At 50.6% G+C, this 22373-nt stretch overlaps 1 protein-coding gene across 14 annotated transcripts in view; it reads left to right on the top strand.

Moving 5' to 3' along the window:
• Positions 1-22373, top strand: part of Bcl11b (B cell leukemia/lymphoma 11B) — a 93743-nt gene that overhangs the window by 15418 nt on the left and 55952 nt on the right. The window contains exon 1 of one of the 14 annotated variants that reach the window (XM_006516116.3): positions 7610-8092. The exons of the other annotated variants lie outside the window; for them this stretch is intronic. Coding sequence (XP_006516179.1) covers positions 7993-8092 — 100 coding nt within the window. The 5' untranslated portion in view covers positions 7610-7992. Of the gene's footprint in view, positions 1-7609; positions 8093-22373 lie in introns of those variants that run through there. 14 annotated transcript variants of the gene reach the window in all.

The following is a 22373-nucleotide window of genomic DNA, read 5'->3' as shown; positions in this document are numbered from 1 at the left end:
GGAGGAAGGGGGGCTCTGGAAGAGCTTTGGCAGGAGAACTCTCGTGGGGGTGTCCCTCTGGCTGTGCAGCAGCCAGATGGAAAACTGTGGAGCCAGTCCTGGAGGAGTTTGGGTCCTGAAGCCCCAGGACATGGGGGTTAGGGGAGAGGGGCATTGTATCCTCTTGGAAGGTGATACAAAGCATGGGCCAGGACCTCATGTCACCTAGAGGCGCTCAGAGTCACTGTAAGCCCAGCTCCACCACACACCTCAGTTGCTTACACTTGAGCTCCAGTTTATCCACCTGTATACTGGGAGAAACTGGACAGTCTGATACCCCCACAGGCATAAGATGGGCAGTGGGGAGAATCTGTGGACCAGCTTGGCCTTGGCTTGGCTTTCTGGTGGGTGTCCTGGCAGCGTAATCAGGCCTGGGGCAGACAGGCATGGCTGCACACCACCTCCACCATTAAGGCAAAAAGGGTGTCTCGTCCCTTGTCTGTGTTGCCAGGCATACCACTTGGGATAGATTTCAAGAGTGTGGGGACGCCTGCCCGGCGTCTGCAGTGCACAGCAGCCTTTGAGGGGTGGCTGGTCCCTACTTCACTTTCATCTGCTGACCCAGCCTCAAAATCCTCATTTTATGTTGAAGGTCTTTCCCAAAGAGAGCCTGCGGATCACCGTGGGGAAGTTTGCCTAAGAAAGCAACTAAATGTGATTTTTCAAAAGGCGCTTAATCTCCCCACAGCTTCGTCCTTATCCTTCCATTCCCTCTGCCCCCCACCCCCACCCCGTTTCCTCCCCTCGTACTGTTAATGGCCCACAGTATTTTTATTTTATGCGTGACGGGAGATAGCCTTGGTCCGTCTGCTCGGAGTCGGGGCAAGAGGAGCGAGGGAGGAGTGGATTTGTTCGTTCTAGAAGAAAATATGTAAAATAAGCCTTTGGAAGTCTAAAGAGCTATGTTTGTTCAAAGCATTTAAAATGTTATTCTAATCAAAGGCACAAAGCACTTTGCATGCCGTGTCAGCTGCATCTGGCCATTCCTCTTCTTTCAACCCATCCCACCCTTCCTTTCTACCCCAGGGTCTCCTGGTCCTTCCTCACTTGGGTACCAACTTTTCTTCTTCTTCTTCTTCTTCTTTTTCCCCATTTAACAGAAAGAAAAGATTAAAGAATAAAACATCAGTGGCTCAAATGTATAAAGTAATTTAATATGGTGAGAGCATTAATTATTTTAGCTTAATTGAATTCCGAGGACCCCGCAGTCCTTGCAGCTTGGTAGACAAGGCCTGTTTATTATTTCTGTAGATTAACAGTAAAGGAAACACAGATAACTTTCAGTTATTTATTGTAAAATAAATGTGTCAATTCATGTGTAAAGCAAGCTGCTCAAAGATAATTGAGTCTTTATATTTTAAGAGGGGAGCTAGGAATCACGGGCCCTTCTCCACTCAGGCACCCGGAAATCCTTCCAGCTGCTGTCCAGGCCCCTGGCACACTGGTCTCCATGGGTCCCCTGCTCCTGTCTCCCGCCTGTGGCTTCAGGGTCCCTTCCCTGCTGCTCTGTGCCCTGCTGCTGTCTCCACTGGCCTTGATGGTCCCTGGCAGCCGCTGGTGAGCAGGTGGCTGCTGATTCTTGGGACTTTGCTCCTAGCTGGCCATCATGGCTGAGTCCTTGGTGGGGTGGCTATGCTACTGGAATGTTCTGAGGTCTGCAGCCTTCACTTTGGTGGGGCAGCCTTTCCCCTCAGCCTGACACTTGTAGAAGCAGGGCCCCAGCGATGGGTAGAGATGTTGTTCTGTAGGTGAGAGTCCCCCTGTCCTTAACTGTGTCTCCAGGGTGGGAGTGGAGCTGGGGTTTGGCTAGTCATCTAACCAAAGTGTGGTTGACCCAGTCCCTACCCTTTCCTTGGCAAGGTCTTTCTGGAGATAGCTATAGTTTGTGATCTTTTTGCTGTTTTAAATGACAGAGCAGTGGTTCTCGGCTTTCCTAATGCTGCCACCTTTGAATATAGTTCCTCATCTTGTGGTGACCCCAACCATAAAATTATCTTTTGGTCCTACTTCATAGCTGTAATTATCTGCGAATATGTAAATATCTTAGGCAATCCCTGTGAGAAGGTTGCTTGGCCTCCAAGGGGGTTGCAACCCACAAGTTGAGAAGCTCTGTGGGAGGATTAGAAAGGTACAGAAAAGATTCCATAAAGCTTGGGTCCTAGAGGACATTCATTCATTCATCCATTCATTCATTCACTGAACACCTATGCTGTTCCCCTTAGGAGGGTGTCCCTCAGGGAGTATGTGAGGAAATTCCAGCCCTATCTTTCATGTTGCTACTTGGCTTGGAATCTTCTTGCTGCTCCCCTGCTATGGAAGAGGAGGTCCCGGATGCCTGGTTTCCAGGGCAGCCTAGGGATGGGGGTGATCATAAGCAAAGTCTGTGGCTGGAGATCTGACCCAAGGGATGCCTGTGATGACACCACTCATGGAGGTGCTGTGTGTCCCTCATGACTCCTTCTTGTGGCCTCTCCCTGCCTCTGTTAAGAACTCTGCTCAGGCACTAGGTCCGTGTACCTACGGTGACCTGGGTCAGGGATGAGGAAATACAACATTGGTGGGGAGTGGGGGTGGGGATTGTTTATGGGAGCGATGGAGAGAGGAAGGGGCTCACTTGTCTGGGGTCTGGAGCTGTGTAGGAAAGACAGGATGGAAAGCTACCCCACTCCCTGGCTTTCAGAATCAGCTTCCTTATCTGTGCCTGCAGCTAAGGATGATTGCAGCCTGCGTGTGGGTACCTGCTGCAGGGGAGGGCACAGGCATGATACACGTGTGCAGTGCGCATATGTTGGCCCCTCCCCACCCCGGCCTGAGATCATCCACCCTGGCAATCTGCTTCCCAGCTCCACACACTCTTTGGTTTTTAAAGGAATGGCTTCCCGAGAGTTGTGGAAGCGTCAACTGGTTCCTGAGGCTCAGACACCAGAAACAATGGCAGGGTTTAGACAGTCGGGTGAGGGTTCATGTCCACCCGTCTATCTGGTGCCATGTTGTGACGTCATTCAGTACCTCATCCTGGGAAGGGGACAGGGACTGTGGTGTCCCCTGGGCTGAATCCAGGCACCCCCAGACCCTCGGCTGGTCTGAGGGTGAGTCACTCCTTTCCTCAGTTTCCTCCTGCATCCACTCTTTAGCATCCTGCAGAGGACTGAATGAAATGAGCTCCAGGATATACCACACGGCGCAGGTCAAGCCAGAGACAGACTGCAGGCAGGGGAGAGTATGCGCCCGGCTTAGCAGCGATGGGGATCCCACTCTCTCAGTCCTGGAGCTGAGTCTGCTCCTCTCTGTGGATTCTACACTCTCCTCAGAATTTCCTTAGATGGCCTCCAAAGGAAATTGGCTTTTTCTTGTTATCACCTTGTCCACACCCCAAAGGATAGCCAGCAGGGAGGGAGTCTGCTCTCTCTCTCAGCTGTCTTTTCCTTCCCCCTCAATGAAAAAAAAGAAAGAAAGAAAGAAAGAAAGAAAGAAAGAAAGAAAGAAAGAAAGAAAGAAAGAAAACGGACTAAAAAGAGGACATGGCTGATCCCAAGGGGCTGAGATTTTTATTATAGATATAAGAGAGAATAGACAGAGGCAGAGATAGAGACAGTCCAGAAAGAACATGACTGGACCAAGTCAGGCCTGAGGAGAGAAAGGAAGCAAGCGAAGAAACAACAACCAAGATGGCAGCCTGGGCCAAGAGACTGGCATAACCAAAACAGCTGAGTTATCTAGGGGCCAGGGAAGCCAGGAGAAGAGAAGGCCCAGTCCAGTTCCTGGGCAGGAGTTTAAGGTAAGGGTTGCCAGCCAGGAGAACCCTATAACAGGTAGGGACTGAGGGATGCTGGGAGAATATGGAGGCCAGGGTCTACTTTGATAAGTTAACAGGCACCTCAGCCAGTTGTCCTGGGTTTGAGACCTAATGCTTCTCCAAGCTCAAATGTCAGTTTTCTGAAAGGTAAGATTTAGGGTAGCAGTGACAGGAGGTTCCAGATCACTATAGAGGCGACAGGTGGCTATCACTATGGTGTCTTTCTCAGAAGCCTGAGCAGGGGCCCAGGATGAGCCTGCAGAGCCCTGGTATAGACAGGGCTTGGCTTCTGGCCTCAGATGCTCCTTGCTGGAGGGAAGGGGTCCTGATGAACCCCACGATTTACACGCTGCTCTGAGAATATTCGCTGCAGGCTATGTAGAAAACTCATAGTGAAAAAAAAAATGAAGACATTACTTTGGATGTGCGAGAAAGAAAATAAGTGGCTCGTGCTGGAAGCTGGAGATAACCCCACTTGCAGGATGCCTCAAAACACTTGCGTTTGATCTATTTGGAGTTGTTATTTTCCCTCCAAATTACGATTAGTTAAATCCATGTATATTGTGGCATGGATTATCTCTCTCTCTCTCTCTCTCTTACTGTTAAATCGCCAACGACTAATTATTAGTTCTGTCTCTGCAGTGAGGAATGGCCCATGTCTGAGGGACAGAGCCCTAGGTGAAGATTGGGGGTTGGGTGCGGATGGCCTGACCTCAGGGCTCAGGATAGGATGTCTGCACGGTGGTCCAGGCAGAGTTCACGCCAGACTCTTCTCCCCCTTGTGTTTGATGGACTTTCTGACTTAAATTTCAAACCTCCCAACAGATAGAGCTAATCCAATACAAGTTGAAGGACTTGCTGCAGTCACACAGGGAAGGGGAGTCATACCTGGCTGGCCTGGCTCCCTTGGGTAGATGTCTTTAGGGAGAGGGAAGTCTGTCATTGGGCTGGCAGATTTGGGAGGCAGCAGGCAGTACCTCTGTACTTCATCTGGGATGACATTTGAATCCCATGCTGACGTCTGGATGTAGCCAAAATCCTCAGGCCCCCAAAACTTGACCCTTGCCTGTGAAGGCTTTGGAGAGAGGCAGAAGGCAGCTGAGCAAGCTGTGAGGTGTGAATTTCCACGGGACTGGGTTGGAAATGGCTTTTTTTCCCCCATTTATGAAAATGTTTTATTTTATACTTATTGTCGCAATTATTTGCAACCCCACAAATACAAATCACTTGTTTTATTTTGTGGAACTGAGGGTTCCAGTAAGTCTAGTTACTCACATCTGGGAGTCTCAGCCCTCTGTACAACTGGATGATCTTTGCTGCCTTCCAGGGTGGGCGGTTTACTGTGGATTTTATCTGATATTGTGTGTCTGTACACCCAGCCTCTAGACCAGTAGCTGTTGTTACAGGGTTACTCAGAGGAAGGTTGGCCTCAGAGGTGACACTGGAAGAGGAGCTGGCAGTGCCACCACAGACTTGTCGGCTTGTCTGAATTTAGCTCTCATGATCCTGAGTCAGGACAGATGGCCCTTTGCCAGACATCACTGCCCAGTCCCGAGGCTTGGGGCCACTCGTCTCCCAGAGAGGGTCCCATGTCACCTGTGACAGCTCGTGAACCATAAGAATCAAGAATCAGAGCGGTGGCAGGGGCGGCCTCAGCTCTGAGCAGTAGTCCACCGTTTAACTGGACTTTTCAAACATGGGACTGTTAGAAGGGCATCTCCCAGCTCCTTTAGGGATGTATCTTTATTTGCTGAATGGTGCGAATTGGCCCATTCTTAGGGAAGTAGCTTGAGAAAGGAGGAGAGGGAAGAGAGAAAGAGAAACTTGGCTCTGGGGGAGAATTTAACCACATTCACTCTGTTACTGTTTGTTTGTTTGTTTGACAGTAGTTAGCAGTTGAATAGAGTATTTATTTATTTATTTACTTACTTACTTATTTATATAGCGTGTGTGATAGGGTTCATTGCTGCTGCTGTTGTTAGTCTTATACAAAGCTGGGGGGGATGTGTGTGCCCATGACTGTGCAAACAAGACGGCCTGGCCACTCCTCCTGCCCATCCTGGGTCATCTTTTCATGGGAGTTGAGGCTTCCGTTGTTGGGATTTTAGTTTAATGCATGCCTGTTTAGTATGTGCTGTGTGCCACTATTTCCAAGGGCCCTGTAAAGAAGAAACCTCCATTTAATCTTATAAACACGTTTGGTAGGAGTTAACCTGAAGCCCACTTTACAGGTGGGAAAAACAAGTGCAGATTCCTCTTGGTTCTATGTGCTTTCTCTATCTGTTTCTCTATCTGAGGGATTCTATCTCTGTCCTCTGAACGCTGCAAATCAGCGACTGCTTTCGTTTTTTGTAGGAGAGGCAACAGAGCCAGGGTAGGGCCTAAGTCTGTGGGTGGTTCACTGAAACCTGGCTTCTGCTCTGTGCCCCGGAAGGAGTCTTCACTGGGCCATCTCCTCCTACAGGACCCAGTGGGTTTAAACTAAGTTAGGTATAGGCTTATTTGCTCCTAGCTGGGCAGCGGCTGCTGCCTACTAGAGGCCGTCCTGAGAGGAAGAGGGGCCTGGAGGAGAGCGACTCCACGTGTTCTGTATATATCTGTGGTTATGTGTCCACTGCTGGCTGTGTTGGCCCTACACTAGGATCATAACCACCAGGTGGCTTCAGGGTCCAGGGAGAGGGAGGGTCAGACTGGTGGGCAGGGATCTGAGACCTGGAGGGAGTATTCTTGTGTGGCCTTGACTAGGCCCATTCTCTTTCTGGTTCCCCTGTCTTCTAAGCTAAAATATGAGAAGGGGTGTTAAGTGGGGGTGGGGGGTATGGAGAGGATCAACAGTACAGGGGAGTGGATTGCTGAGAGGAAAAGGATGGACCTCCTGCTAAGCCTCATACCAGGGTGGTGGTATCCAAGGCTTCCCACACAGAAAACTCAGACCTGGATCCTGGAGTAGACCCGTGGTAAACTGTTTAGAGTGCTTCCCAGGCCCCGGCAACCCCCCAGTCCAAACCAGCCCCACCTAAGGACTTGTGACATAGCTGTCATCTGTGAGCTAGAGCCAGGGGGCTGTTTCCATTGACCTTCAGGCTGTTAGTGTGACCTTACAGGAACAGGGCAGCTGTGGGTATAGGGACCAGCCCCATTGAAAGGCAGAGCCATGTTAAATGGCTGCAGTCCCAGTGCTCGGGCTGCACCCCAGTGATGACACAAATTAGTCCTAGTTAGCATCCAAGAAGAATAAACCTGGTTTCCCTCGAACTGTCTGAGTGGCTTCCTTTCAGCTTTCCCAAGACAGACCAGATTTCTGGAGAGGGTAGGGGTCCAGTTAGGGACGGCTCTTGAGGTTAGAGGCCAGGTTAGGTCTTGGGTTTAGGGTGCTAGCAAGGGTCTGGATTCTTCTCCCTTAATAAGAGATAGGTGTGTCCTCTCTTAACCTTTTCCCATCTCCAGCAAATGGCTGGAAAACCGTAGCGGTGTCCTAGACCAGAACTAAGTTCTTACTTGGAGTTGGAGCTGGGTCTGCCCCACCCCCACCCCACCCGAGTTCAAAGCTAGCCAATTAAGGGGCCCAAACAGTGCGGTCTTCCCTGCATCATTGGCTTGTAAAACTTTCCCTGCCAACCAGGCGACTTTATTCCCTGGGAAGGGGGAAAAAAGCATGTAATTTTCCTGACCTGGCCTTTTGCTTTGGGGAAAATGGGAAAGAAAGCGATTTTCGTAAACAGTCTTGTCGAGCGGCAAAGGAGGTCAGAGTCTGTAGACTGCAAAGCAGGGGTCTGGAAAGTGGCCCTTGGTTGTGGTAGCGGTCCCTGAGGTTTCAGGGTGTTTTGAGGCCTAACGGGGGACTCTGGGGTGGGGATGGACATCAAAATCTTCCCCATTCGGACTTTGAACTTCCTCAGGCCCTTGCCACAAGGCACCACTAATGCAATTTCCCTTGCTCCCGGAACCTGCAACTTGAAAGACTCATCTCCTTTCCCGCCTCCGGCCGCCAGCAGCCCCTCCCCCACCCGGCCTCAAGTCCTCCCTGTCCTGGTCCACGTGGTGTGCACCTTCAGACTCTGTCTTCCTGGAGGGCACTCGGAAGTTTGGGTCCACTGACACCAGTTCACTCAGCAGGAGAACACAATGGCCTCCCTTGGAGCCAGCCGTCCCGTGCTATGGCCGGGCACAAGGCGCGATGTGCACCCCTACACGTTGGTGACTGCACCCGGGCCTCCCAGGGGCCCGCCGGGTCTGCTGAGGACCTCCGACGCGCAGGTTGCTTTCGGGCCTTGGGGCTCTTCAGGTCCTCTTCGGGCCATTCCTGCCCGCCCTCCCCGCCGTGCACGTTGATTGCGCCCTGGGCGGGAGGCGAGCGGGGCCGGGGCCATGCATAATTCCCGGGCTTAATGGAGCAGCTGCCCGCGCGGGGCGGGTGCAGGCGCAGCTGACCCTGCAGCCGTCTGGCCTCGCGGGGCAGGCGCGCTCCTTTCTTCCCAGTCTGCTTCGGCCGGGGTCGGGGAAAGGGGTGGGGGTTGGGCAAGCCGAAAGGCCACTCCTGGGGGGAGGGTCCGTCCTTCCAGTTTCCATTCTTGCAACTTTTGCTTTGGGCTTGGGGGTGGGAGCATCGAGTCGTAGCCGCTCGGATCCGCTCCTACTGAAGTTGCAGTGCGGGTTTCCGCAGAGCGCGCCGAAGTCCCAGACTCCTTTTTTCCCCTTCTTTCCTTTTATGTGCCCCTTCCTCCACCCCTACCTCTACCCCGGCACCTTGGCGGCCCCAAGTCCAGCCGCAGTCCAGCAAGCACACCGCTGGCTCCCCGCCAGCCTCTTTCCCGGGCTGCAGGAGAGGGATGGAGGCGGGGACCCAAGGTCAAGGGCGGGAAGGCCGCCTGCCTTGCGGCCCTTTGTGCACAGGCCGCCCCTCCCCCCACCGCTCTCCCCCTCTGCCCACCGTGACTGCGCCAAGTCGAGTGACCCCTGACTAGGGGGATTGTATTTCAGAAGCTGCTGGAAGCTGCCATTGGCCTCTTCCCTGAAGCCGCCACTGCGAGGGGCAGATCTCACAGCCCTTGTGACTTTTGTCCTGGCTCCTGGGGCCACTCAGGGACCCTCTCCCCCGCTCTCACTTTTGCGGACGTCGATCAGATGGGATCTTAAGCTCACCTTGGCCTAAGGATCCAGGTGAGCCCGGAAGGCCGGGGCCTGAGTTCTCTCCTGCAAACTTGAGTTCCTGCAGGGCAGCCAGGCTTGCCCCATAGTGGGAGATCAGGACCTCTTGTTTCTTTGAAACACTCGGGGACAAAAGTTTTCTCAATTGTGCGGGAATGGGACCCGCCACTGGGGTCGATCGGAACGCATAGGATTACTGGGAATAGAGTCAGCTCCCTAATCAACCTTTGCCACTTCTCTTACCACACCGCTAGAGAGAATTTGTATGCAAATGTTATCTTGCTAGAATTTCTGGTCCTGTGTCTTAAAAGTTGGCCTCGTGGTTGAAGCTCTCCCAGAGCTGGAAAAACAGTACCCAAAAACCGTGTGTTGTTTGCCTGTGAATTTGCCTTACCTGAGACATCGTTTGCAGCATAGGATTGGGCCCAATTCTCTGTTCTCCATTTTTCAGAAATAGGTCTGAGCTAGACTGAATCGATACATTATAACAGTAGGTAGGCAAGGTGGTTTAAAAAATGTGTGTCCACGTGCACTTAAAGTTTGGGCCTGATGGTAGGCTGTGCCTTCTGCCCTGTCTGGGTTCTGTGTCAATAATACCTTCCTGGTATTTTGAGAGAAAGTTGATCTTCAAAAGAAAAAAACAAAACAAAAAAACCAAAACGCACAGGTTTAGCTAATCCAAACTTGGAGCAACTGGCTTTTCTGATGGAGTCTAAAGGTACTTGTCAATTTATTTGTTGAAAAGCCTTGGGGAGGAGTAAGTCCTTCTCTGGAACGGAAACCCGCCAGTCCTGGACAGGAAGGGTTTCTCTCTGCCCGAACTTGCTCCTGGATTTCTCAGACGTCCATTTATGACAGTTCCAACAAGACAGAAACTGCCTTTGGATATCTGTAAATACGGCTAAAGATCACAACCCTGCCTTCAGAGTGGGCTGGGAGGAAAAGGCCAGTTCTGTGTCGGATTAATAGTTATGTACCTGGGTTCCTTTACAGAAGGAAAGATGAAACACCGTGTGTGTGTGTGTGTGTGTGTGTGTGTGTGTGTGTGTGTGTGTTCTTCCCAGTCAAGGGAGATGAGCATCCAGTGTCTTTGGAGGCTAGGTGTGTGAGAGAGAGGAGGAGGGTTCACAGTTCATACTTAATGGCCACCATCCCAAGGAGAAGGCCAGCTAACCACTTGTGCTTTCCTTACTTTCCTTACTTTGACAACTCAAAAGGAATTTTAAAAATTATACATGATTCTCCCTCACCTCGATTTGAGTTAAGCCTTAAGGCCTCACAGTGGAAGGCTTTCCTCTAGGGCTGATGCATCGAGCACCCCCATCCCCGCCCCTCTTCTATCCCCCCTCCCCCATCCTTCGAGGTAAGGGTGTGTAGATCTTTCTTGCCTCGGTGCCAGTGTTAGAGTGACAGAGCGCTGCCTGGCTATGAGGTCCTGAGCCCTGAGCTGTGTCCTCAGGGCACAGGTGGCTTGGCTTGGCTTTGTTCAGGAGCCGTGTGTGGGAGGTGTGCATAGAAATGGAGCCCTCCGTCAGCTGGATCTCCTGGCAGTTCAGCCACTGGGGTCGGTAGCTGAAGCGGCGGCGCCTGCAACAGCACCCCTGCCCACCCCCTTCACTTTCACTGCTTGGAGAAATCTCCGTGTTCCTGTAGGCTTTCCCACAACGCCGCTCCCCTTGATGGCACTGCTTAGGCATTTGATAAATATTTGTTGCTTTTGGAGCATCAGGTGTTACCTCAGGGTTTAGGCACTGGGGTGGAGTCTGTCTGGGACCTTTGACGCACAGCCTGGCCTATCCTTTAAAGGTCCAGGGCCATCCAGTCCCTCAGCTGATGCCTGTATCTGTAGAATGGGGATGTGTTTTTTTTTTACTAACCAGTCTCCATCTATATAGGAGCATAAGCGAGTGGAGCGAAGCTACGGCTGATTTCATAGACATCATACCAGCGAGACTGTTATTGTTTGGGCCCTGGGGGCGGGGTGACTAATTTGCAAAGAGGAAAGGAATCCAACAGCTGCTTGTATAGGGTGTTGTTTTTAATGCGAAGAGGAAGCATTTGGGGGCTTTGGGGAGAGGCTTACGGCATACCACAAGGAAACGCCCCTCCCCCACCTCCATTCACTTCAGAGGCCCTTCTCTGTAGCTCCCCACTTCCAGCTCCTTATTTTTTGGGAACGTGAAGAGATTCATTATCTTAATACCTAGTGGTGTTGCTGTTACCCTGACCTGAACACCCCAGAACATGTCCTCTTCCCCTCCTGATACTAGGTTCTGGCCGCGGAAGGGTAGGGAGCGAGATGGGGGTGAGGGTGTGTATGTGTGTGTGTGGGTATAGGATACAGACTTGGGTGAAATGTATACAGCAGGCAGCCTTCAAATGTGTAGTCTTGCTCAATGCAGGTGAAAAGGAACTCGGATCTGGCTTTCCTTTCTCTGCCGCCTCAAAGCTCTCAGAAATTAGCATCTGTACCCATTGAGTCCGCAGCTGGTGGCTATGAAATGGTACCTTCCTTCACTAGGGAGAAGCCGGTCTCCAGTGGCCTGCAGGGGGCCAATGTTTTACCTTTTTTTTTTTTTTCTTTCTTCAGTTTTTATATTCAAAGAAGCTTGGTTTCTTTTCCCTCTGCCAATGCTGGGTGACCCGAATCCAAGTTTTAATAATAACCTCTTGCTGGACCCGAAGGCTCCAGGCTAATTCTGCTCTTTAGGTCTGCTGACCTTGCTGTGCATCTGATGTGTTTGTCAGCTTCGGTTTGGGATGGGGTGAATGCGTGTGCACCCTCAGAGTTCCTGTTCCACCCGCTGGACTGGAGGTGGGTGGGTGGGGGATCGCAGATAGAAGTAGAAGACTAGATCTGTACCGTACCGGAGGGTAGGCTTGCAGCCAGGCGTGTGGCACCTGTAATTGAATCCGGACCTGCGTTCCGTGCAGGCCTGCAAGGATGCGAAAGGGAGGTATCGAGGTTCTAGGCTCTCTCTGTGGCTGAATCTGGCATGAAACCGTCTTCTGACTCCGTGGAGCCCAAATGGTGTGTGGAGAAGCCAGGGAGCAGCAGAGAGCCTAGAAGCCCGTGCACGTTCTGTTTGCACGAGTCGGCTCTTGCATCTTTTGTTAGTGGCGGTTCCTTAATTAACCCGCGGATTAGGGCTGCCTTCTTTTGACACGTACATATATTTTGGGGGTATAATATTCTTGTTCTCCTCAAACTCACAACCGGAACCGCTCAGGAGCCTCCCCAGGGAGCTATGGCCTCTTCTCTCCCTCTTGTCTTCCCAGCTTTTCCCTTCCTGTTCCCCTCCTACCCACCCTTCCCTTCAACCCAAGTGGGCTTGTAGCTGAGTGGAGGACGGGCGTGCTACACACAGCTAAATAAATCATGTTTACGCTTGGCGTTCTTGGTAGTGAAAAAGCTGTTGGCTGTTTCCACTTCCGTATTTCTCAGCATTTGCTTCCTACCTGTTTTTGAGTCCGTGCCCAGAAATAGTAGTTTTGTCAAATGAGGGGATAATGCCAGCCAGCCTTCCCTGCTGCCAAAGAAGCTGATGGATTTTGCAAAAACAGAGTGACGTTTTTTTAGTGACACCGATTTCCCCCCCTGCCCCCTCAAAGAAATTAGGGTGTAGAATAAGGGGTATTTAAAATGCACATGGAGCAGGGGAGGGAAGGGGAGGATTCCTAGCTGCTTCTACTCGGGTTTGTAGCAGGCAAGGTTAGAGAAGGAAGGTCTGGGTTTTTGTTGTTCGATTCTCTCAGGGCAGCAGGCACCCGTAGGAGGTGTAGAGGCTGTTCTGAGCCCGGAGGAGAGCTGAGTCAAGCTCTTTTCAGTCCCAAGACTTCATTTTCTCAGATTTGGAGATACGGTGCAATGAATTTTTTTTTTCTTTCCTTCTGTTCAGTTTTGGGTCTGTTTAGTTCCGGAGGCTTTCAGAATGGTACTTGCCGAATTCTTTCTCTGAGGTACCAGTAAGGAATGTCACCCTGGGCCCGGGGTGGGAGCCTGTCTGCACCCAACTTGACAGTCAGTGGTTCTGTACAGCATGAGGTACGCAAGCCTCCCGCCTCTGCCTTTAACCCGTGATGCTGTTTTAGGGGCATGTGAAAAAGTCACTCTCGTGATGGGTCCTGTCTGCCAGGCAGAGGGCTTCCTGGGTAATCAAAGCCAACTGCAGGCTTGTGGATTAAAAAATGAAAAGAAACGATTTCAAAACCAAGCAAGTGGCAGATAAACACTCCGCTTCTGGAGGAAGGTGGGACCTGATTTCTCTGGAAGATTCCTGCAGGAATTCTGTCCATGGTCAGGCACATCAGCCCTGTTGCAAAGATGGCCAGGAAGAAAAAAAATCACAATAAAATCAAAGTAGGCATGCTATGCTTTCCCACAATTTCTGATGTAAATATTTTGTAGCAAAGATGGTATTTCCATTGAGGACTGTGCAGCCAGCATCTTTAATTACATTAAATAGTGGCACAAGTCTCAGCTGAACGTAAGCCTCCGGTTAGGTCCGCTGCCGTGGGCTCGCTAGATTGACTTGTAATCATCAATATTGCCGGTGTTAACGTGATAACCACGTTTATTAAATTTATCCCACGAAGTGTTAATTTTTATGTATTTTGTTGTGCACACACCCCACATGACCTCTGGTATGTTAGAAGATGCAAATGAATTTCATGTCAAAAAAAAAATTAAAGAGGTGGTTGTCAGACTGCTTTGTCCCCCTTAAAAGGAAATGGGTGATTTTTTTTTCATTTTTTAAAATTTTTACTTATTTAATTTTTTATTTTTTTTTTTTTTGGCCATCAAATGCTACTCGGTTGAAAAGCAGGCTCACAATATGTGTATTAAATACCATCCACGTACAGAAAACGGAGGTAAAGAGACGACTTGGTTGAACGTAATTACAGGCCTGCTCCGGTCTTTAGTCAGTGACATTTCAGACCTAGCTTAGAAACAGAAAGAGACAGAAAGAGCCTGCCCTTATGTGAGGCAAAGCATTCAACCCACATTCTGTGTCCGTTCGAAAGAGGCACAAAGAGATGACAGGGTGGAAGTTAGCTAAGTCTAGAGGAGAGCTGGATTAAAAAAAATTATAATAGGGGAGTTCAATTGTTCGTAACTGATGCACGCAATACAAACTAAGCGTGCTGTTGAGGGCTAGCAGGGAACCTCTTTTTAGAATTGATTCCTCCCCCCACCACCACCTGAACTTTCTCTTTACCAAGTTTACTTCTATTCCGTCTGAAACAAGAAACCCTGCTAACCCAGAGGCTGGGAGATCACTTCTGTCTTGGTGGAGTTTTAGGGTCCGGTCTGTAGAAGGTTCAGCTCCACATGTGTGCAGCGTGCTCCATGCTCTGGGCCTGAGTCACTGCGTGAAACCCGTGTTGGTCCCTTCCTGTCCTTTCGTTCCTTTTTTTTATCGGCCTGTGCTATTTTCTTTCCTAATTCTCCAGGATCCTCATGGTTCAGACGTGCATCTCCTCTCTCCTCATTCTGTGTTTTCCCCAAGCAGAAGCTAAGGTTAGAGCTCCTGACACCTTCTAATCATAACGGTGTCCTGAACTCTGCAGCTTCCAAACCCATTTGGTATGGGATCAGACTTTTGATGAGAGACAAGTTCATTGTTTTCGGGTTACCAGTGTCAGGCCCAGTGGATGCTGTCTAGGATAGAGGAGTCCTTCGTTTAAAACTCCCAGGAGTGCCCAAATCTGACAATTCATTTCCTGGGTTATTGCCCTCTGGTCACATGACTTGCTTTCATTATGGATTTCCTCCCAACTCCGCCTCCTGAGCTGTAAAGGAAAGGAAACACAGAGACTTAGGGGCACATGAGCAAGCTTGTCGCTGGAGTCTGGTCCTAACTAAGTTTTATTTGTGAATGGACTGAAGGGTCCTGACCTGTAAGTCTCAGGTTCTTTTTTTCTTGGAATGCAAACAGTGTACTTAGCTGTTGACTTCCATTTTTAGGCGGTATCTTCATGGGCTCTGAGCCCGTGCACACACACGCGGTAAACTGTTTGTTCTGGAGGCAAAACCGAGATGAAGTTTCTGAAGTACTTGACTGACTGGAATCAGAGGGCCGACTCTGATAAGGGCTGATGCAGCCACACAGCTTTTGGCTAAAAGGCCTAGCGTGGGAAACAGGGACTTTCTTTGCTAGGCATTGGCTATTTTTATAGGTAAGATTAGAGACTCTTGTCAGCCCCAGCTTTGTCCTGGCCCCTGTAGACCCCAGGTAGATGCCTTAGCCTGCCCATGTTTCTGACACAGATGTATGTGTGTGCTCCTGGTGCGTGCTGGCATCTCTAGCTTCTCTCTCTCTCTCTCTCTCTCTCCATCACAGATGTGCTCACCCGAGTTTCTCTAACTAGTAAAACACATGGCCTTCCCCTCTGGTGTCCCTAGGCCATGTCATTCTCAGAATCCTGGACCCTGGTTTGGCGGGGTATGCCTGCCAAGATCACAGTGGATGGCCGCTGCTTACTGTTCTGCGTGCAGCAGCCTGAAGCCAGGCTCAGGCTTTAGCAGCCATTGAATGTGGCTGACATGCATTCCAGCCGTTCTGAGAGCTCCAGGCTCCCTCAAGAGAAGCAAAAGAAGAGGTTCTAGTTTCAAGTTTCCTCAGCAGGTGCCCATCTGGGGGCTGGAACCGTGAGGCTCAAAGGACTGACTGTCTGGCTTCTCCACCTCACCCTGGGTAGATCTGAGGAGAGGCTTTAGGGTCACCTGACACCTTCCTGACATGTGGACTATCCTCCCGCTCTGCCCTCAGAGCCTTTGGAAGCTGTTGGAAGATTCTGGAACAGGTGGTGTAGCCTCACCTGTCTTTGGCTTTGGGTACAGAAAGGGGATCTGCTTGCCCCAGGGGATTTTTAGCAGCTCCTTGTTTTGAGGAAGTTAGAATTGGCAGCAGTGGAAAGAAACAATTGCTCCTGGGCCTTGGGAAGTGATGCTGTGTGGACCAGCTTTGATTGCTAGATGCTGCCGCCCGAGAGGATGGTCTCTCTTTCAACGCTGGCACGGGGCAGAACTCGGGTTTTGGTGTGCCCTCACAGGGTGCAACCCTTTCTCTGTATCTCTTAACCTTTCCCTGGAATGCCTGTCAGGGAGTTAAAACGGTGTGGCTCTTTGTCAGTTACAGGGATGCCAGATGAGGGAGGAGCTTGGGGGAAGGCGGCCTGGCTCAGGATCCAAAAGAAGTGCTGCTTTCTCTTAGGGTGCCCCTGAGCCTTTCACACTGGCTGCAGGAGAGATGCCCAGCTGTGCGCGTGGGGCTTGTGAGTGGTGTCCCCGGTGGTCATTTCAGGAAGAGGTAGTAACAGTCCTTTCAGGCTCAGTCATGAGCAGTTGCCTGTGGCCCTTCAGGCTGTGGCCTGACATATTCTTCCTTGTCATGGACACACATAGAGGCCTTCCCTGAGTCCAGTCACAAGCAGTGGATGATGGGAAAATGAGACAAACTCTCCCATCTGCATCCAACATTCGGTCACCACCTGTAAGGTCACCAACCCTTGAGCGCCTTGAGTCCAGGGAAAGGGTATTGTGGGTTTGAACAAGAGGGGGCGTCCTGCTCAGATGGAGGACGTGGAAGTGAGAGCTGGGAGCCGGGGAGCCCTCAAACTTTTCCCCAGAGTTTCTAGGTTGGGCAGTTGCTGTGAGCCTGGCTAGCCTTCCCCTGACTTGCTTTCTGGCTCTGCCTTGGAGGCCTGGCCTGGCTTCTGGGTTTTCATTGTTGTTAGAGCACTGGGTCCTCTCTCCTGCTTCGTTTTGTCTCTGCTTTCTTATTTCTTACAAATGGAAGAACAAAAAGAACGCACTTGTTGAGCTTCTGCGCCCCAGACCTGGGTCGCTTTGACAGTGAGTGACAGAGAGGCTCTCTTAGGATCATTTCTAGTCCTCCGGCCTCAGCTACTCCCCCACCCCCACCCCCCACCCCCCACCCCCAAGCAGAGTGGGAGAGAGGTTAGTGATGGCAGGCCCAGACCTTGTCTGGGGAGTTACACAGGGCCTGTTTCCATTAAGGTGGCACCCCACCCCTTTGAAATAGGAAATTGCCAACATGGATGTCATTGGCTGCTAATTAGGTGAATTTTAACTGCAGGATCATTTTACCAGCTAATACCGTTATGATGTGCTTCCTCGTGACCTGTGGTGGAGCCCTTACTGTACGAGCTCAGCCTCAGCAGCAGACATCTAGGAGTTGGTTGCTCAGCTTCCTCTGAGTGGCTGCTGGCTTTCTCTGTTCCTACTTCGTGTGTTCACACCAGGGCCAGTGAGAGCAGACCCTGAGATGCCCAGGCCGTGGGCACCAGTGCCCCTCATCCCTATGTGGCACGGTCCCCCAATTCTTGGGCCTCTGGAACAGACCAGAAGCTTCGTATTATGATTTGTGCCTATCTACATGGTACCACCACGGGGCATCATGCTTTTCAAGTCTAATCTGCCCTCACCTCCATCTTCTCTCTCTACCAAACCGGAAAAAGAATCTTAATTTCCTGTCGGGCTGGGAGGAGGCGGGTTAGAGTCAGGATAATGACTCTTAAATATGAGCAATGCGTCTGGTTCCATGTTATTTTTCCTCTACCCTCTTAATACACAGCATTTTTTTATCATCCTTAAGACAAAGTAGCTGGCAAAATATTTAAGTGATCAGAAACAAATGTTTTTATTTGCCTGCGTGCGAATTGGGTTATCTGCCTATCTTGTTTACGAAATCCGGGGCTGCCTTCCCGCACAGTATGCTCGCCTCTCGAATCTTCCCCGGCTCCCATTTCCATATTTCTGCGTGCTTGTTCTTTGTTAATCACTTGGCAAGCGCTTATTTGAATATTAAAAATTTCTTTAATCATCAAACGCAGGAGCACAGTCTCATGAATATTCATATTCTCCCCCCCTCCTCAGACTGGATTCTAGTTCATTACCCCGCAGTAAAAGCCAAACAGCCATCAATCGCTCTCATTACTGGCTCTGGCGTTTTGATTGGCTGCCTGCTGCCCATAGACCTTTTTTTTTTTTTTTTTTTTTTTTTAAATTTCCCTTCTCCTATGAGCTGTCTTATACCTGCCAACAACTTTAAAAAAAAAATCAACAATGCAAGAATAAATTTCTCTGGTTGAAAACAACTTAGCAAACTTGTCAAACAGCCCTTGTAGCTTGCTGGGCCCTCTCGGGACACCAGAACCACAAACCTCCCTCCTCAGTCCACCCTAGTCCCACCAAAAAACAAAACAAAACAACCCAAAAAAACAAGGAGAAAGGGGGTAGGGAAGAAATAGAATTAAATAAATAAATAAAAAAGAGAAACTTGAGCTCAGAGAGATGAATATTTGTCAAGAGAGTTGACGTAAGTTTCATTTGCATAATGACTTTGTACTTCTGCATTAATAAAATTTGCATATGAAGCCATGTTAATTACTCCTGATCATGCTTTTTGCATTCATGCATAGTAATTTTCTCCGACTTGTGAGAATTAATGTCTTGGCACGAGGGGGGGAAGGGGCGCGGGGACTGTCAGGTTCCCTCGCCAGAGTCCCTCGCTCACACGCGCTGGCGTGGATGTCTGTCTCCTTCTTTGATCTCTGACTCATTTCTGCACTATCAGTAGGAGTTCTCGCCTTAAAAAAAAATGTATCCGTTGAAAGGCACCAGTAGGGAGAAAAATAGACTTCTGTACGGTATGTGCCAGGCCACCTCTTGGGGTAGGAACATGGGATCTGTCACCTCCCAGTTGCAGAGTGGCGGCCCTGGGAAGGCTGCACCGGGAAGGCTTGGTTCCCTCAATCGGGGCTGGGCGGTTCCAGGCATTTTTTGTGTCTACAGGCTCCTGGTGGTGGGCGTGTTGCTGCTTAGTGCGCATGTGCAGGGCATGGAGCCCAGCATCTGCAGGGACTGCTTGCAAGGGAGGTGGGCTTCAAGCTCCCTTCAAGTGCCTCACCCCCAGGAGGGCACCAACAGTGATCTTGTCCTCTGTTTGGACTTTAGCCATCATACCAGAGGCCGGTTTGGGAGACCTTTTGAATATTCCTTCGTAGGTGGCTTAAATACCAAGAAGTCAGTCTGACCTTGACTTTGGAGCACCGTTTTCACGTTTTTTGAGAGGGGCAATATATCCCCACCCCATAGGAATGTTTTATGCTTGCATGGCATAATACAAGTATCAATTTTTTATTTCTTTTTCCCTAATTAAAATGTACTTTTATGATAAAACTGAGGCAGCCAGGGTTTCATTAAGCTGTCCGGATCCTACAAGAAGCTGAGTTAGAGCCTACATCCCTCCCCCACATACCTTGATACGTATGGGTCTGTTTGGACTGGCTTAGACTGCAAAAGAAAGGTGTCTTTTAAAAGAAGATGTGAAATTGTAGTGTGCGTGTTCTTGCTGCGTCTGTGTGTGCAGTGAACCGTGGCACACAATGAAGGTCAGGACAGTTGTGTGGGTTAGTTCTTCCTTCCCACCTTTACTCGGGTCCTGGGGGAAAACCCTCAGCTGCTGAGCCATCTCACAGGCCCTGGACTTCTGGAACTTCTGGGAACAGGACCCAAGTCCCCATGCACACTAGAAAAGTGCTCCAGCGCTGACTTCCCCACAGAGAGCTTTTTAAAAAAGCATCCTGCGAGGCTTATAGGGTGTCTTCCTTGCTGGAGCAGGCTTCCAGCTGTGAGGAGGACTGGGGAGGGGTAGGGCAGAAAGTTCCAGGTCTGGAAATAAATGTAAGGATGGTAGTGGCCACGTTTACTAGGTGGCTGGCTCTGGCTGCAGAGTGCCCTGACAGTCCCTTTAAAAACACAGTGACTAGCCAGGTGTGGTGGCGCACGCCTTTAATCCCAGCACTTGGGAGGCAGAGGCAGGCAGATTTCTGAGTTTGAGGCCAGCCTGGTCTACAAAGTGAGTTCCAGGACAGCCAGGGCTATACAGAGAAACCCTGTCTCGAATAACCAAAAAAAAAAAAAAAAAAAAACCAAAAAAACAAACCAAACACACACACACACACACACACACACACACACTCACACACACACACACACACACACACACACACACACACACACACAGTGACTGAGACAGAGAGAGTGACCACTTGAGGTCACAGGCTAAGAAATGGCCTAGGAAGAATTTGAACCCATTTTTTTCTGTCTCTGTCCGTCTTTCTGTCTTTGTCTCTGTTTCAGTCTCTGCACCCCTCCCCCACAGGCTGACATCTCTCAGTGGGTCAGGTACAGTCTGTTAGCAGATCTCAGGAGCTGTCTGTTCTAGATCCAAGGCCGGGCATCCCTTCCAGTGGAAGGCTGAGGCTGCAAAGTGGGTCAGGGACAGGCTTAGAGACATGGCCCTCACCTTTGATTTCCTTTTAAAATGAAGGTGCACCTATTGTGAAACTTATTTTAATTCGCTCCATTTGTGGCTTTGGATTTTTATGTACGGGATTGCGTAGCCATCACTACTGTTTAATTGATCACACCCCCAGAAGACCACATAACCTATTGGTTCTCAGTCTCCCCTCCCCCCAGCCCCTGGTAATTACTACTCAGTCTCCTGATGTTTGGCTGACCAGAAGCTCGCCACGGCATTATAGCATGGTGGCTTCTCTCTTGGTTTTTGCAGGAGTTGGATTTCAGGCTCCCTCTGCGTGCAAAGCTTGGAGATAAGCTGTGTCTAGGGGGGACTTCTAGTGGGGCTGAGATTGCTCTAAAAGCTCTACAGGGACCCTACCCCCTCCTGCCCTTGGAGCAGATAGCCGTTAGTGAGGGTCTCACACCCAATGAGGGCCTGTGGCCACCTGTCTAACCCAAGTGTTACCACCTGGTGTGGGTGTGTGACTTCATCTTGACAGACCCTGGTTCAGGCCAGGGGCGTCCTTCTAGAAGGCCGTGGAGGCTTGCGATTTCCTTTTTGATCCTCGGCCATTCTTCCCGTCAGCGTCGACTGTGAGGAGCTCCTGTGGGCATTCGCAGCCATGAGGTGTGGTGCTGGCTGAGTTATGGCCTTTCGTAGAATCAGAAGCCTCTCGCTTTCACTAATGGATGGGCTGAGGTCCAGGCTGCTCGCTCAGACTTCCTCCATTCCCATGTGGCCATTGGATACAGGGTGGGTACCCTGGTCACTTTACTCCAGCTGCAGCTGTAGAGGTGGGAAGGGAGCATGGCCAGGCTCTGGAGACCGTGCCACGTTCATGCTGCAGAGTGCTTGATCGTGAGTCTCAGTTCCTCCCTGTGGAGTGGCAGGTGCTCCTTCCTGGAGATGACTTTCAAGGACCTTGAGCTCTCCGCGGTCTAAAGGGACGAATCCCACAGGGATTCAAGGTCATTAGAGGACAGGGTCAAGTACAGTGTCCGATGCAGTGGGCTTTGAGGCAAACACTGGCCTCCCATGGGTAAGTTTGGCCTCAGGTTGTACTTGCAGGAGGCCCATAGGACAGCTGTGATGTGGCTTTTTGCTCTTGTTTTGGTACTGCAACTATTCTTGGGCTTATTGACCAGGCCCATTTGGGGCTGTGTGCCAGGGCAGAAACAACCGGTGCCTTGTATGAGTATATCACTGCCTCAGCAGGGTCCAGCAGGGTCAGTGCTGGCACAGGCCTCTGGGCCGGACATCACAGTGCCCGAGCTCCAAGCTCTGAGTACCCGGATCCTGCATTTACATGGAAGCAGTGGGATTTTTGAGGAGGCTCGAAACTGCTACGGTTTGCTGATTCCTGCACTTCTGGCCTCTGTTGGAGTCTGTGCAATGAGTGTCCTACGTCCTTGTGTTCAGGAGCGTGTTAGGGACCCGATCAGAGAAGAGGGGGCAGGCACCTGGCTCTCTGAGAGCCTGCGTGATTCTGTGGCGGGGTATGGAGTAGTGCAGATCTGCAGGTGCCAGGAGGTGAGTTCTGGCCTGCAGTGCAGACCTGGTGAGGCTTAGCTGCCCAGCATCTTTGTTGATGGTTTCTTCTTCTTCTTCTTCTTCTTTTTTTTGGTCTCTCTGATGCTTCTCTGTTCAATTATTTACCCAGGGAATTTGGGCTTCTTCACTTGTGGTTTTGGCAAGGGCTTCACACAAATGTTTTGCCCTGGTGGTCTCTTAACCAACGTAAGATAAATGGCCAAATCAAACGCAGGCCTCACTGGCAGTGGAGGCTCAATGTGGGGCCGGGTGGAGGCAGGACAGCATCCTCACCGGCCCTGTTCATTGCTGTCACTGGCTGTCCGAGCAGGGAGTGGGGACTCATTCCCAAACCAGGGTGGAGACGTTGAGACGTGTCTGGGCCATGCTAGGTTTCTTGTGGTAAGGGAGGAAGGAGAAGCTCAGGGCATCCTGGGAGCTTCCGAGGCTTGGGTGCTGCTTGCCAGGGTCTGGAGAGAAGCCCCAGGCAACCAGCTAGGCAGGAGGCTCATCAGTGTCCAGGCCCT

This window comes from Mus musculus, chromosome 12 (assembly GCF_000001635.26).
Source record: "Mus musculus strain C57BL/6J chromosome 12, GRCm38.p6 C57BL/6J".
NCBI classification, from domain to species: Eukaryota; Metazoa; Chordata; class Mammalia; order Rodentia; family Muridae; genus Mus; species Mus musculus.
The sequence above is the reverse complement of the archived record's forward strand: the minus strand, read 5'-3'. Positions and strand labels throughout refer to the sequence as shown.